We start from the raw sequence: 12,358 nt of genomic DNA, 5'->3' as shown, positions 1-12,358 counted from the left end.
TTTTTTGATATCAGAGGGATTATTCATTATGAATTTGTACCAACTGGACAAACAGTTAACCAAGTTTACTATTTGGAAGTGCTAAAAGGCTGTGTGAAAAAGACAAAAATGACCTGAACTTTTCGCCAACAATTTATGGTTCTTGCGTCATGACAATGCACCAGCTCACATGTGAGGTTTTTACAACTCCCTCTGTAATGGAGTTTTTAGCCAGTAAACAAATAACTGTATTGGAACACCCTCCCTACTCACCTGATCTGGCCCCCAATGACTTCTTTTTTTACCCAAAGATAAAGGAAATATTGAAAGGAAGACATTTTGATGACATTCAGGACATCAAGGATAATATGATGACAGCTCTTATGGCCATTCCAGATAAAGAGTTCCAAATTGCTTTGAAGGGTGGACTACGTGCTGGCATCGGTGTATAGCTTCCCAAGGGGAGTACTTCAAAGGTGACCATAGTGATATTCAGCAATGAGGTGTATAACACTTTTTCTAGGATGAATTCAAGAACTTAATTATCCGATCTCGTGTGTGTGTGTGTTTATTGTGTGTGTGTGTGTGTGTGTATGGTATCAAAAAATGTATACACATTTTAAGAAAGGAAAACTATTAAAATTGTAATACTCAATATATACTGATAACAAAAGATGAATACAAGTCACATTTGACTTCTGCAATTACAAGAGGGGCTCAAAGTGGTTACTATCAGCATCCAGATATGGTGAACTACTGCTTGAGCAATGTTGACCAAATTGTCCACTTGTGTACAATTTTTTTGGCACCCCAGGATATATATATATATCTAGATATATAAATAGGTATATATTTTTTTGCCTTGGCAGGGAGAAATTAATATCATCTTTTCAATAAGAATAAAAAATAAATAAATTTAATACATGTTCATTAAACAAAATTTAGAAAATAGAGAGGAATAGGAGAAAACAAAACAGCCAGAATTATAGCACTTAAAACAACCTCTGATGAATATTTTAGAATATTTTTAATAGTCTTCTGTACTATGTATAGGTTTAAAAAATAGAAGTAACCACATTTACATACACCTTTGAATCCTGTTATTTTTTTCAAAGATAAATTTAACCTTTAACCATACAGCTAACTTGAAATTCAATACTAGCAAAACTAGTCTCTTCTCTGTCTTATGGTATTCATTTTCTAGTGCTAGCTGAACAACTGTATTTTATTTGTGCTTTTTACTGTAAAACACCCCAGGTCCTTACTAAAAATTAAAGAGTTGGTCTTAGGTGGAGCACAGCGCAGCATGTCTGTCCGCACTGGGGGTTTCTGCAGATTCTTCCAGGCCAGAGCTGGGCTCAGGAGATGGGGGATCTGTAGGAGACGGAGCCCGGAAAGTGTGAGCCAGGTGTCCTCATCGTCACCAAAGCAGGCATTCCCAGGGAGCAAGGATCTGGAAGGATGTGGGGATTGGGAAGCGGAAGTGGGCCATACAGCAGGTCTTGAGGACACCTGAGAAGTATCAAGGTGCACTGGAAAGCACATAGCCTTTGCAGTTCCTGATCTGCTGTGAGATTAGGCAAGTCACTTTAAGTCCCTGAGCTTCATTTTCCTCATTTAAAAACGTGGATCATAATGCATCCTTTGCAAACTTGGTGTGAAGAGTCAATGAAATAACGTATGTGAAGCACCTGGTATACAAAAGATGTAACACAAAAATCAAGCTATGACTGTAATTGCAGCTAGACGTTGTGGTAGGCAGTGAAGCCAATAGTTTGAATATTTGAAGATCAACTAAAGGGGCTTTGGAATGATTCAGAAATGAAATGCAATTAAGACCACTTGCCCCATATACCACTGAACAGGGGGATGAGAAGGTGGCTGTCTCCCAGGTGAGACAGAAGAAGCTGTGTCAGCAGATGAAGTTCAAAACGAAACTTGCTGAGATGTACAGGGCTTCCCCTAGCATTGCGCAAACTCAAGGGAAGGTAGAGGGTGAGGAGGAGGGGCTGGGGAATGCTCCTCCCATCTGGGGGTGGGGTCAGCTTTGAGCAGAGGAGGAGTTCTCTCCAGCCCAGCAACCCTCTTCACAGGGTTCAGTCCTCACTCTCAACCCTGTCCCCTCTGGGGCCTCCACAGTGCTGGTGTCACTGCTCAGCACCCGCAGGGTCAGTCCTTCCCATCCATCACTCCCTTGATCCAGTCCACGTAGTTGAACACTTTGGTGTAGAAACCGTACCCTTTGCCACAACCGATGCCCCAGGATACGATGCCCGTGGCCACCCAGTGATGGGCACCATCATCCCATACCACATAGACGCCACCACTGTCCCCCTGGCAGACACTCTGCTGCCATGTCTTATTCCCAACACAGAACATGTTGTCAGAAAACACGTCAGTCCTCTGTTTCTCTTGAAGCCAGGCCTCGCAGGCCTCCCTTGGGGCGACAGGCAGCCTTGAGTATTTCAACTCAGTAGTTAACCAGCCCATCTCCATGCCAAACCCACTGACGTAGCCCATCAGGCCGCTGCGGTAGAAAGTCTCATTGTCAGGCAGACAGACGGGGAGGAGGTTGGGGCCGAGACGGACACTGTGCTGGAGCTCCAGGAGGGCAATGTCTGCGTCGAAGTTGCGGGACTCGTTCTGACGGTAGTCGGGGTGCACAACCACACGGCGTACAGGGTGGTTTCCCAGTTTTATTATCTCATCTATCTTTGTGTGGCCTAGGAACACATCCACACTTGGGTTCTTCCCAAGAAAGATGCTGTCCTTGGGATAGATGGTGTGGGCGGCAGTGAGAATCCATCTGTCACCTAGCAAGGCCCCTCCCGCACGGCCATGAATATTGGTGAAGGCTTGCCAGGGGAAGTTGCCCAACTTAGCTTTGGAAGAACCTTGAGCCTCCTGGTTCGGGGTGATGGGGGTGACTGGCCGTCCACAGACTAAGGAAAGGCAAGGGTGAGAAATCAGCATGCATCAAGACACGTTTATTAAAGACCTACATCTGTGAAATGCTCTCCCTCCTGCCTCAGCCATTTTAAGCCACTTTTTTAGACTCTTGGTGGGACCACCCCTATCCAACATCATGCAGCAAGCAGAATTTGCCTTCAGTGCCTCTTGCCTCTGTTTTCTGTGTCATTTCTTCATTTTTAACATCTCCCATTATAAAGTGCCCTCCAACTCACTCCAAAGCCTATGTCAGGCTGCCGCTAGAGCACTCTGTGGATCAGGAGTAAAGTCTGAGAAATTTATTCAGATTGGGTTAAAGGCAATGTTTTCACTAAAAAAAAAGGGGGGGGTGTTTAAAAATGGTAGACTTGAACCCTCATAGGCTGCTGATGGGAATTTAAAATGGTGCAACCATTGTGGAAAACAGTTTGGCAATTCCTCAAAAAGTTAAACATATGATATGATCCAGCGATTCCACTCCCAAGAGAACTCAAAACATGTGTTCAAACAGAAAGTTGTACACAAATGTTCATAGCAGTGTTATCCATAAAAGGCAAAAAGTGGAAACAACAAAAATGTCCATCAACTGATGAATGAATAAACAAAATGTGGTATATCCAGAATTCATAGCTGGATAGAATTCAGCTATGAAAGGAATTAAGTACTGATACGTGTTACAGTGGATGCACCTTGAAGACACCCTAAATGAAAGAAGCCAGACACAAAAGGCCACATATTGATAATGAAATGTCCAGAATAGGCAAATCCATAGAGACAGAAAGCACATTAGTGATTGCCAGGGGATGGGGGAGGGGGGGAGAGCTGAAGGTACTGGGCTGCATTGTGAGGTGATGGAAACGTTCTGAAATTATTGGTAATGGTTGCACAGAATTGTGACTACATTAAAAATTACTGAATTGTACACTTAAAATGGTGAAATTCATGTTATGTGAATTTTATCTCAGTGAAAACATTTTTTTTTAAAACATTTTTTAAAATTGGTGGACTTTCTGGCTCTGTGGCATCTAGGTAGGGAGATATTTTGGGGACAGAGAGCCTGTCTGTGTATCCTTAAGGCATACCATACCAAGAGAGAATTTTCTCTTATTTCAACTCTGCTCCCCTTCCTCCTTCACTTTCCCATCTGATTAACTTTCTTCATGCTTTTGCTTTCTCAGTTATCCTTTGATCCTGGAAGAATAAGGGACAAGCTTCCTGCCGCTCCTTTTCTGGGCTTCTTTGTTCCCCTCCTCTGCCTCTCTCATGCCTTTATCTCCCCCTTTCTATTCTGAGGCTTTCCTTTACCCCCCTGTGTTCTGCTCCACAGGCCCCATGTACGGCTGAGGCTTGTTGGGGAAGTGGCCATAGTCACAGCACTGACAGGTCACTACTCACCAGGCACACAGTGATGAACCTCTTTCCTGTCCTGTGTCTCTTTCCAGAGGCCCTGGGCTGTGCAGGTGAGAGTGTCTGAGGAGTGAAATGAGGGAAGGCAAAGAAATAGGCTCAGAATTGGGAGTTGGGGTTAAAAGAGTAGGAGCCCAAAGGGCCGCAGGTCTCTTGGTAAGAGTGAGGTAGATAGAAGGTGGTTCTCCAGCACGTGGGGACTCACCTGCTGGCATTGACTGATAATAGGGCTCTTGGCAGAGGTTCTGGATCTTGTAGGGGTTGTCTCCAGGTGTGTGTGTGGTCTCAGAGCCCCCACTAACCTGGCTGATGGGTTGACTATGGTTCATACCTATAGGAAAAGAGTGGTCATTTGGACCTAGAACAGAATTGCAAACTGGCAACCCTGGCACAGATTCTGTCCCATGGCCATATCTAGTTTGACCTACACAGTCTTTTTTTCTTTTTCTTTTTTAATTTGAATTATTTTCCACTGATCAGATTGTCAATGCTAAAAGAGTTTGAAAATAACTGTGATAAGGAGGGTATGGGGAAACAGGAATTTCCGTACATTAGTGGGAGTGTAAATTAGCAAAACCTCTTTGGAGGGAGATTTAGCAATGTCCAAATTAAATCTGTAAAAGTTTTTTTCACCTAGCATTTCCATTTCTAAGAATTTACCCTTATATGCATGCTTCAAGATATATATACAAGGATATACATAACAATACCATTTGAAGCAGCAAAATATCAATCAGTCCAGGATTGATTAAATATGTACATTATGATGTATCAATCAAAGGAATATTATATGGTCATTAAAAAGAATTAGGCAATGCCAAACATATGTATATATGTTTAAGATATATCATTGAGTGAAAAATGCCAAGGTTAAAACATTGTAAATATTATGCAACACCACACACACGCACACACACACACAAACAATTTATATTTGAATGGCATAGAATGTCTTTGGAAGGATACACAGGAAATGGAGAACAGGATTGTTTCTGGACAAAGTAGCCAGGAACTAAGGGCCAGAGATCAGAGGAAGACGTACTTTTTACCATATATTTTTTGGGAAATTATTATCATGTGCATGTATTATCTTTCAAAAATTCTGAGTAACCATTTGAAAATCTAGAATCTTACTTAAAATCTGGATTTTTGGTTTCTCTTGAAAAATGAGATGATCTGCTAGCACTGGACCAGCAAATTGGCATGGAAACAACTGCTGGAGCTGAGCAATGGTTGCCCTTTGACAGGGCTGCTCACCAGCAGGGGCCAGGTAGGGCAGGGGTGGGGTAGGCCCAGGTGTCTTGGAGCCTCCAGCCTCCGCAGTCACTCGAGCTTCTGCTTGTTGCTTCAAGATACTGGGGCCCTGGCTATGGGCAAAGGATGCACCCCCAGGATGGATACTTACTCACGGCTTGGTAGAGGGCCAGGAAGCCCTTGTGTAGGTGGGTGGTCCTGTCCTCAGAGGAGGCGGGTGCACAGAAGGTCAGCTGCAAACTGCTCCCTGAGGACACAAATTCCCTCTGACCTGGGGGTCTGCCCAGAGGGGAGTCCTGCTGGCCACAAAACCGGCGTGGAGCCATCCCACTGGCTGTGATCTGAAAGGGGAGGGGAAGGGGCAGGCAGGAGTGGGGTGAATCTGTATCACAGATTCAGGTGGCCACAGGGTCATGTCCTGGGCATGGACTGCAGCCCATCTAGTAGGTCTGGGGCTAAGAAATCGTGTCCTGTAGAACCTCGCTCAAGTCCCTTCCCGTTCCATTGTTGACTCCCAAGTTTCTTCCAGATGTGACCAGATACCTAGCTTATTTCTTTAGCCTACTATAATTATCTCATAAAGCCCACCACACTTACTTTTTTCAAGAAGCTCCTTGTGAATAGTCAATAACATCATAATAACTATATATGGTAACAGATGCTTTCTAGACTTACTGTGATGATCACTTTGTAAGGTATAAAAATGTTGAATCAATATATTATATACCTGAAACTAATACAATACTATATGTCAATTGTAATTAAAAATAAAGTAATAAAAAAGAAGTTTCTTGGGAATCCCAGGGTTCCCCCCAATAGTTCACTGGATTGTAAATTCTGAGAAGGCAGGAAATACATCTATTTTGCTGACCACTGAGCTCCTGATGTTCAACATGGTGCCTATAGCACAACAGCTTTGAATCAATGAAAATACAGACATAAGTCCCTTCCATCCATCTTCCTCCACCCCCATCACCTTACACTTCTTTGAGTAACTTCCTGTGGGTCAACATCTGTGAAGCAATGACCCTTTGCAAAGACTGAACCCCTGGTATTCAGGGCCTTTCCTGTTCTCCTCCTTTTGGAATGTCCCTCCTCTTTCCCCATGAACTGTAAACGAAGCCCCCACAAGGTGTGGGAATCTAAGGACACAAATGTACACAGTCTCGATACGCTGGCTAGTGTTACTTAAGTTATATGTTCTTGAAGAGGTTGTTTCTGTTTCAATCTCCTTCTGACTGTCTCACCCTGCTCAAATTCCTTCCTGTGGATTCCCGGACCTAAGGAAGGACACCTTGGAAAGAATTCCCCTGGCCCACAATTCATGCTTAATCTCTATTCTGGACACACAGCTCCCTGCTCAGCTCATGGTTTTCATATTGATCCCCATCCTGGGTTCTTGCTAGCTCTTCATTCCCTCATTTTCCCTAAGTCTCAAATTCCTTTAAGACTCCATCCAGCCCATCTCACAGTATTCACATTAACTGAGTAAAATCTGGCATGAAGAAAATTTCTCAATCACTCCAAATGCCTTGCTTGAGCACGTCCCAATATGTTCTTTTCCTCAGAACATCAACAAATGTAAGCCCCACATTTAAGAGGCCTACCTCTTGAGATGGAAGCATTTTGCTCTCAGAAACTGTCCTTTACTGAACTATGTGGTTGTCAAACCGTCCAGTTTTCTTTTTACCTGTCCTCATGAATTTTTGGGTAAATAGAATCACTTAGGAGACTAACCAGCAAAGTAGAATGAACACATGACCGAGTGTCCTAAGGCCTCTGTTAAATTCCAGACTTTGCTCCTAATTCCCTGTGTGACATGAGAAGTTGCTTAATCGGCCCGGATCTTAGTTTCCTTTCTTGTAAAATGGTCTGTGAGGCCTCTTGCAGTCAGGACATCACGTCCTCTGGCAGCATGAAGGACAGTTTGTGCATGGAAGAACAGGGGTAAAAATGATACTAAATTTCTGCTCATTCAAAATTCATTCTGTTGTGTGTCCTACACACATGGCAAGCTTGGAGTTCGTTCATTTTTCTCATTTATTTTGTTCTATGTGTAAGACACTGTGCTAGGTGCTGGTGACACAGACATGAGCAAGACATGCTTCTGCTTCTGAGCAGCCCACAGTCTGGCTGAGGATACTGACAAATAAAACATAAACTAGACTACAGTGTGTTGCATTCTGCATTCAGGTGTGTGTGTGTGTGTGTGTGTGTGTGTGTGTGACTTGCTCTGGCAGCAGAGAGAAGAAAGAATCCTATTTCTGACCCTGAACTTCCTCAATGACAAGTGAAGAGTCAGGCTGGGATTAAAATTGTCAATGACTAAGAACAGGGCTCATGTTAGGTGGTCAACAGACATAGGCTGAATTGAATAAAGTGTAGTCTTGACTTCTGGTTATATCTGAAGCAATAAATACATGCATTTATCTCCTCTCCCACCTCAAATCCCACTAATATGACAGCAAAGGGATAAATGGTACACACTATCAAGGACAAAACAGGGAGAGAAGATGACAATAGATGAGAGATGTCAACAGCATTTTGGAAGGTGGAATGGAGATGGACAAGTGGGAACCTGAGTCTGCAAAGGTGGAAGCCCACATACAGCTGGCAGGTTCTTATCACAGAACCCTGGAAAGTGGGGTAACCAGGGACCTCTGAGGATGGGGATGACAGAAAGCCTACGTAGGGAGACCTCAGCACTGTGGGTCTCTTTGCCCACCCTGTGCATCCAGGTAACTCTCTCGGACTAACCATGGCAGGAGAACTGAGCATGAACCAGTGACACTGGACTTGGGACCGTCTGGCACACTTGACAGAGGAGGTGAAGGCCAAAACTGAAAACAGAGGGATTAGGTGAAAATCTACATATCAAACAGTGAGATACTTTATTCTGCTTGTTTACCAGGATGTTGGCAACTCTGAGCAGGAGACCCAGAGGATTCCTCTCTGAGGTTGGCTGTCCCCCTAAAAAAATACTTCTGCATGCTGACATTTGGGGGGGGGGAACGCCCGACAGCACATCTGGGGCACCTTGTTGATAACCCTATTTTCAAACCTGTCCTTTCACAAATTTAAGCTATCCACACAGAGCATCCAATACCATTCTAGTATTTCACTCTTAAATACGAATGGACAGCCAAGAATTATCAGACATTGTAAGAGAGTCTCTAACATGAAAAGCAGACACCAAAACAAATGAAGAGTAAAAAGGAACTTGGATGAAGTAAATATAGGGAACAGAAGAAACATTAAAAAAATTCCATTAGAGGGAAAAGAGTAGCTATTGTCTATGAAACAAGAACAATATTCTATAAAAAGACACATTTAGAAAATAAGAATGATACTTTAGACATTAAAAAAATATATTAACAGGAAAAACATTAAAGTTGGTATTTAAAATGAGGAAATCTCTCAGAAAGTGGAACTAAAAGACAAAGAGATGAAAAACACAACAGAATGAATAACACAACTAGAGAATCAGTCCAGAACACACAACAGCTAAATTATCAGAGTTCCAGAAAGAGAAAATAGAGTAGACATCTGAAAATTATTTTAAAAAATAATAGAAAAACTTTCCCAGAAATGAAGGCCTAGATTAAAAGAGTCTCTAGATTAAAAGAACCCTGTGCAATGAGTAAAAAACGACACATTTCAGGGCACATCATGATAAAAATTCAGAATGCTGGTAAAAAGGAAAATATTCCAGAAGCTTTAGAGAGAAAAAACTAGGGGTCAGGAATCATAATGTTATCAGACTTCACAACACTAGAGCTAGAAATCAACATCATCAAAATTCTGGGAGAAAGTGACTTCCAACCTACAATTCAACCTAGATATACTAGCCATTAACTGTGAGGGTAGATTCATTTAGGGTTATCTGAGAGCCTCTAAAATTTACTCCCACATACCTTTCCTGGAAGAGAAACTGCTTCTTCCTCCAAAATGAGGGAGTAAGCCAGGAAAGAGAATGATGGGATTCAGTTTCAATACAGGACAAGTAAAGGAAATCCCCGGAATGAGGGAGAAGGGAATTCCTAGGAAGTGTGGAGGCTTATAGAAAGCACAGAATTCAGATAGAAGAAATAAATCATCAAGAGACCTTCAGGTGGGATGTCACCAATAAAAAGGAGGACTAGAGATTGAGATTTGTACTTGAATATGTCTAGAGATTTGCTCTCTTGGTTAAGAGTTTGGGAAGATTAATTACAGAGAGAACTAAGCAAACCAAAGATCAGAACAAAAACACAAAACTCCAAACTCCAAAGAACTCCATTGTAATTATTGACTCCCGGGAAACCCAAAAGTTGGAGAAGAAAGAAACTATAATTATTGTACACCAGGTGCTCAGATATGACTATTTTGAAGTCATAATAATGTACATAATGACTATAGATTTAATTCAAAATCATAGTATAGGGAAACTGGGAAGATGGGGGAGGGGAAACATTGGTGGTGTAGGTCTAAGAGAGATAAAGCTAGTCTTTATCTTTTATAGTTGGGAGTTAATAGACAATATGTAAAAAAATCCAGAATAAACATGTTATTGATACATATGAAAATAAAAGCTACATGAATTGTAAATAATTGCCCCAGGGGAGTAAGGTGAGGGTGGGGAGTAGGCTGCAGAGTGCTGTTTTTCATTATAAGGCTTATAATACTCTGATTTTTTTAAAAAGCTGTATGCATGTGTTATTTTCATACAAATAAAACTTAAATCAAAAGTGTCCTTATTCTGAATAATGCCCTTGTCATAAGAAGTTTTGTGATAGCTCCTGTAAGGTAAACTTGAACAGTCACTGAATCTTGTTATTATGCATGCCCAGTTTCCTGCCCTGACAGAGCAGGCACTCAGCAAATGCTTGATAATGTATTTTTTAATGACTGATGTGTGAGCCCTTGCTCTTTATGCTAGGGTTTGGCAGTATTTGTGTGTCCCTTTGGGGCCAATATGGTAGCATGGGCAGGGACAGGGCCATTGGTGGAGGCCCTGGGACAGACCCTCTCCTCCCTGGTAAGCTGGCCTGTTCCCCTGACTTGGGCTTCTCATCCATCCTCTGAGATTCAGGGCTTGGCCATCTCCCACTGCCTCTGGGCTCCAGGCCTGGAGACTCCCTCCCCGGAGTCCCTCCAGGACCCCCACCCCAGCTCACTGTGACAGAGTCCCGCTCACAGTCCTGGGATGGCTCCAGGTCGAAGTCCTGGAAGATGAGCTTCACAGCAAAGCCCTCTGGAGCCTCAATGACAGTGGTGGTCTCTTGGCCTTTAAGGTACGGCTCTGGATACCTGGGTGATGTCAGTTGCTGGGGTAGCTGCTGGGCCAAGAGCACAGAACCCTGCGAGGGGCAAGCCTGAAGGACTCCCCAGAGAAGCAACCACCACCTGTGAGTGGGTGAGGGCAAGATAAGGACACACAGCTATGGCCTGAGTCCTGTAGGGTCTTGAGGAGTGGGAGCAGGAAATGCTAAGGGACTGAGAGGCTTGGCAAAGGCATTAGAAGCCTGGCACCTCTGTCTGCTCCTTCACTGACCTTTCCCACCCCAGTTCCTTCAACCTCCTAGTCAGTCTGAGCTTCATGGTGAGTTTTCCACCATTGTTTATCTCCCTGGAGGGTCTCATCCAAAGAAGGGGGGCTGCTTTCTGCTTCAGCAAATCCCAACCCCATCCTGGGATCTGAGGGAGCAATGGTGGTACAAATGAGGGGCAGTTAAATGAGGAGCATGGAGCCTGAGCACCCGCAAGAAAGGCTATTAGAGGCTACGCAAATTCCAGTTCCCCTCCGCTTAAGTGTGTGTGTGTGTGTGTGTGTGTGTGTGTGTGTGTGTGTGTATACATATGCCCCTGGGTTCCACCTTCCCTTCTTCCCACCCTTTTCCTCTCCTCCACGCCTCTCCAAGGGCACACTCACATCTTGCCTGGGCAGCTTGTGGAAAGGGGGCTTTCCCAGAGATAGTTCCCCGCTCTGAGACCAGGCGTCTGGAACTGGACATCTGGGACCTTCGAGAGCACTTCGCTTTGGCCGGCGAACAGTAGGTGGGGCTGGTGAAGGCCCTGTTGGGGAGGAGGGAGCAGTTACTGGAAATGAGTTAAGTAACTCTCTTCTGTTCCCTTTTTCTAATTATATGGGTTGAGCGCCACCTGCTGTCTGACTCAGGGATAGATCACCTACCATAACTAAAGAGGAAAAACATCTTCGAATACCAGTCTGGCCCTCAGAGATCAGGGGTGGGAGGGCACTGATTCTTGACTCTTTTGTAGTATTTACAAAATAGCAAATAGTAGGATGGGTCCTTGTGAGTTATGGCTGTCACCTTTAATTGGCCATGCCTCACCCTCCCTGACCTTTCCACTCATTTATGTTACCAGCCTGCCTCTTGTAGAAATTGAAGTTTGTGATCCACGAACTTGAGTTTCTCTTACCCCTCTCCCTCTTCATCAAGCATGGCTGGGACCCTCACTTAGGGATGTTTTGAATCCTGCCCACAACCCCTGGAAGCTGCTCATGCAGGGAGGTCAGGTTGGCACAGGGTGGGGGTCAGGCCTGGACTCAAGCTTCTTTAGGCAGATACCAGGGACCATGGCTGGGGCAGAGGCCACCTTTCTTGAACCCCCAGGAGAGACAGACCCATGGCTTGGTAGGGGACCAGGAAGTGGATGCCAGAGGTTTTGTCCTCAAAATATATGGAAGGTCAGCAGCAGTCTGCTCCCCAGAACACAAACTCCATCTGACCAGGAGGCTGCTCCGTGGGGAGCCCTGCTGCCCATA

The 12,358-nt window shown here is 44.0% G+C and overlaps 1 protein-coding gene across 2 annotated transcripts; it reads right to left on the bottom strand.

Moving 5' to 3' along the window:
• Positions 1-989: 989 nt before the first annotated feature.
• C1RL (complement C1r subcomponent like) lies at positions 990-11,626 on the bottom strand. Of its 2 annotated transcripts, XM_019754375.2 has the most exons (6): positions 11,501-11,626; positions 10,746-10,974; positions 5,741-5,930; positions 4,541-4,666; positions 4,324-4,398; positions 990-2,921 (listed from the first exon to the last, which is right to left on the bottom strand). In XM_019754375.2, coding segments are annotated over exons 1-6 (1,395 nt in total). In that variant the 5' UTR covers positions 11,503-11,626; the 3' UTR covers positions 990-2,148. The 2 variants fall into 2 exon arrangements, with proteins under 2 accessions (XP_019609934.2, XP_074182212.1); XM_074326111.1 differs by lacking the exon at positions 11,501-11,626 and having other exon boundaries at positions 10,766-10,898.
• Between the last annotated feature and the right edge of the window lie 732 nt (positions 11,627-12,358).

Source organism: Rhinolophus sinicus, linkage group LG02 (assembly GCF_036562045.2).
Source record: "Rhinolophus sinicus isolate RSC01 linkage group LG02, ASM3656204v1, whole genome shotgun sequence".
In the NCBI taxonomy this organism is placed as follows: Eukaryota; Metazoa; Chordata; class Mammalia; order Chiroptera; family Rhinolophidae; genus Rhinolophus; species Rhinolophus sinicus.
This window is presented reverse-complemented; position numbering and strand designations above follow the sequence as displayed.

Excerpts from the sequence above, each read along its gene's own strand:
- C1RL (XM_019754375.2), bottom strand. Across the intron at positions 5,931-10,745 it reads GTGAGCGGGACTCTGTCACA|ATCACAGCCAGTGGGATGGC; the intron begins GTGAGCTGGGGT and ends CTCCCCTTTCAG. Across the intron at positions 4,399-4,540 it reads TTATCAGTCAATGCCAGCAG|ACACTCTCACCTGCACAGCC; the intron begins GTGAGTCCCCAC and ends TTCACTCCTCAG.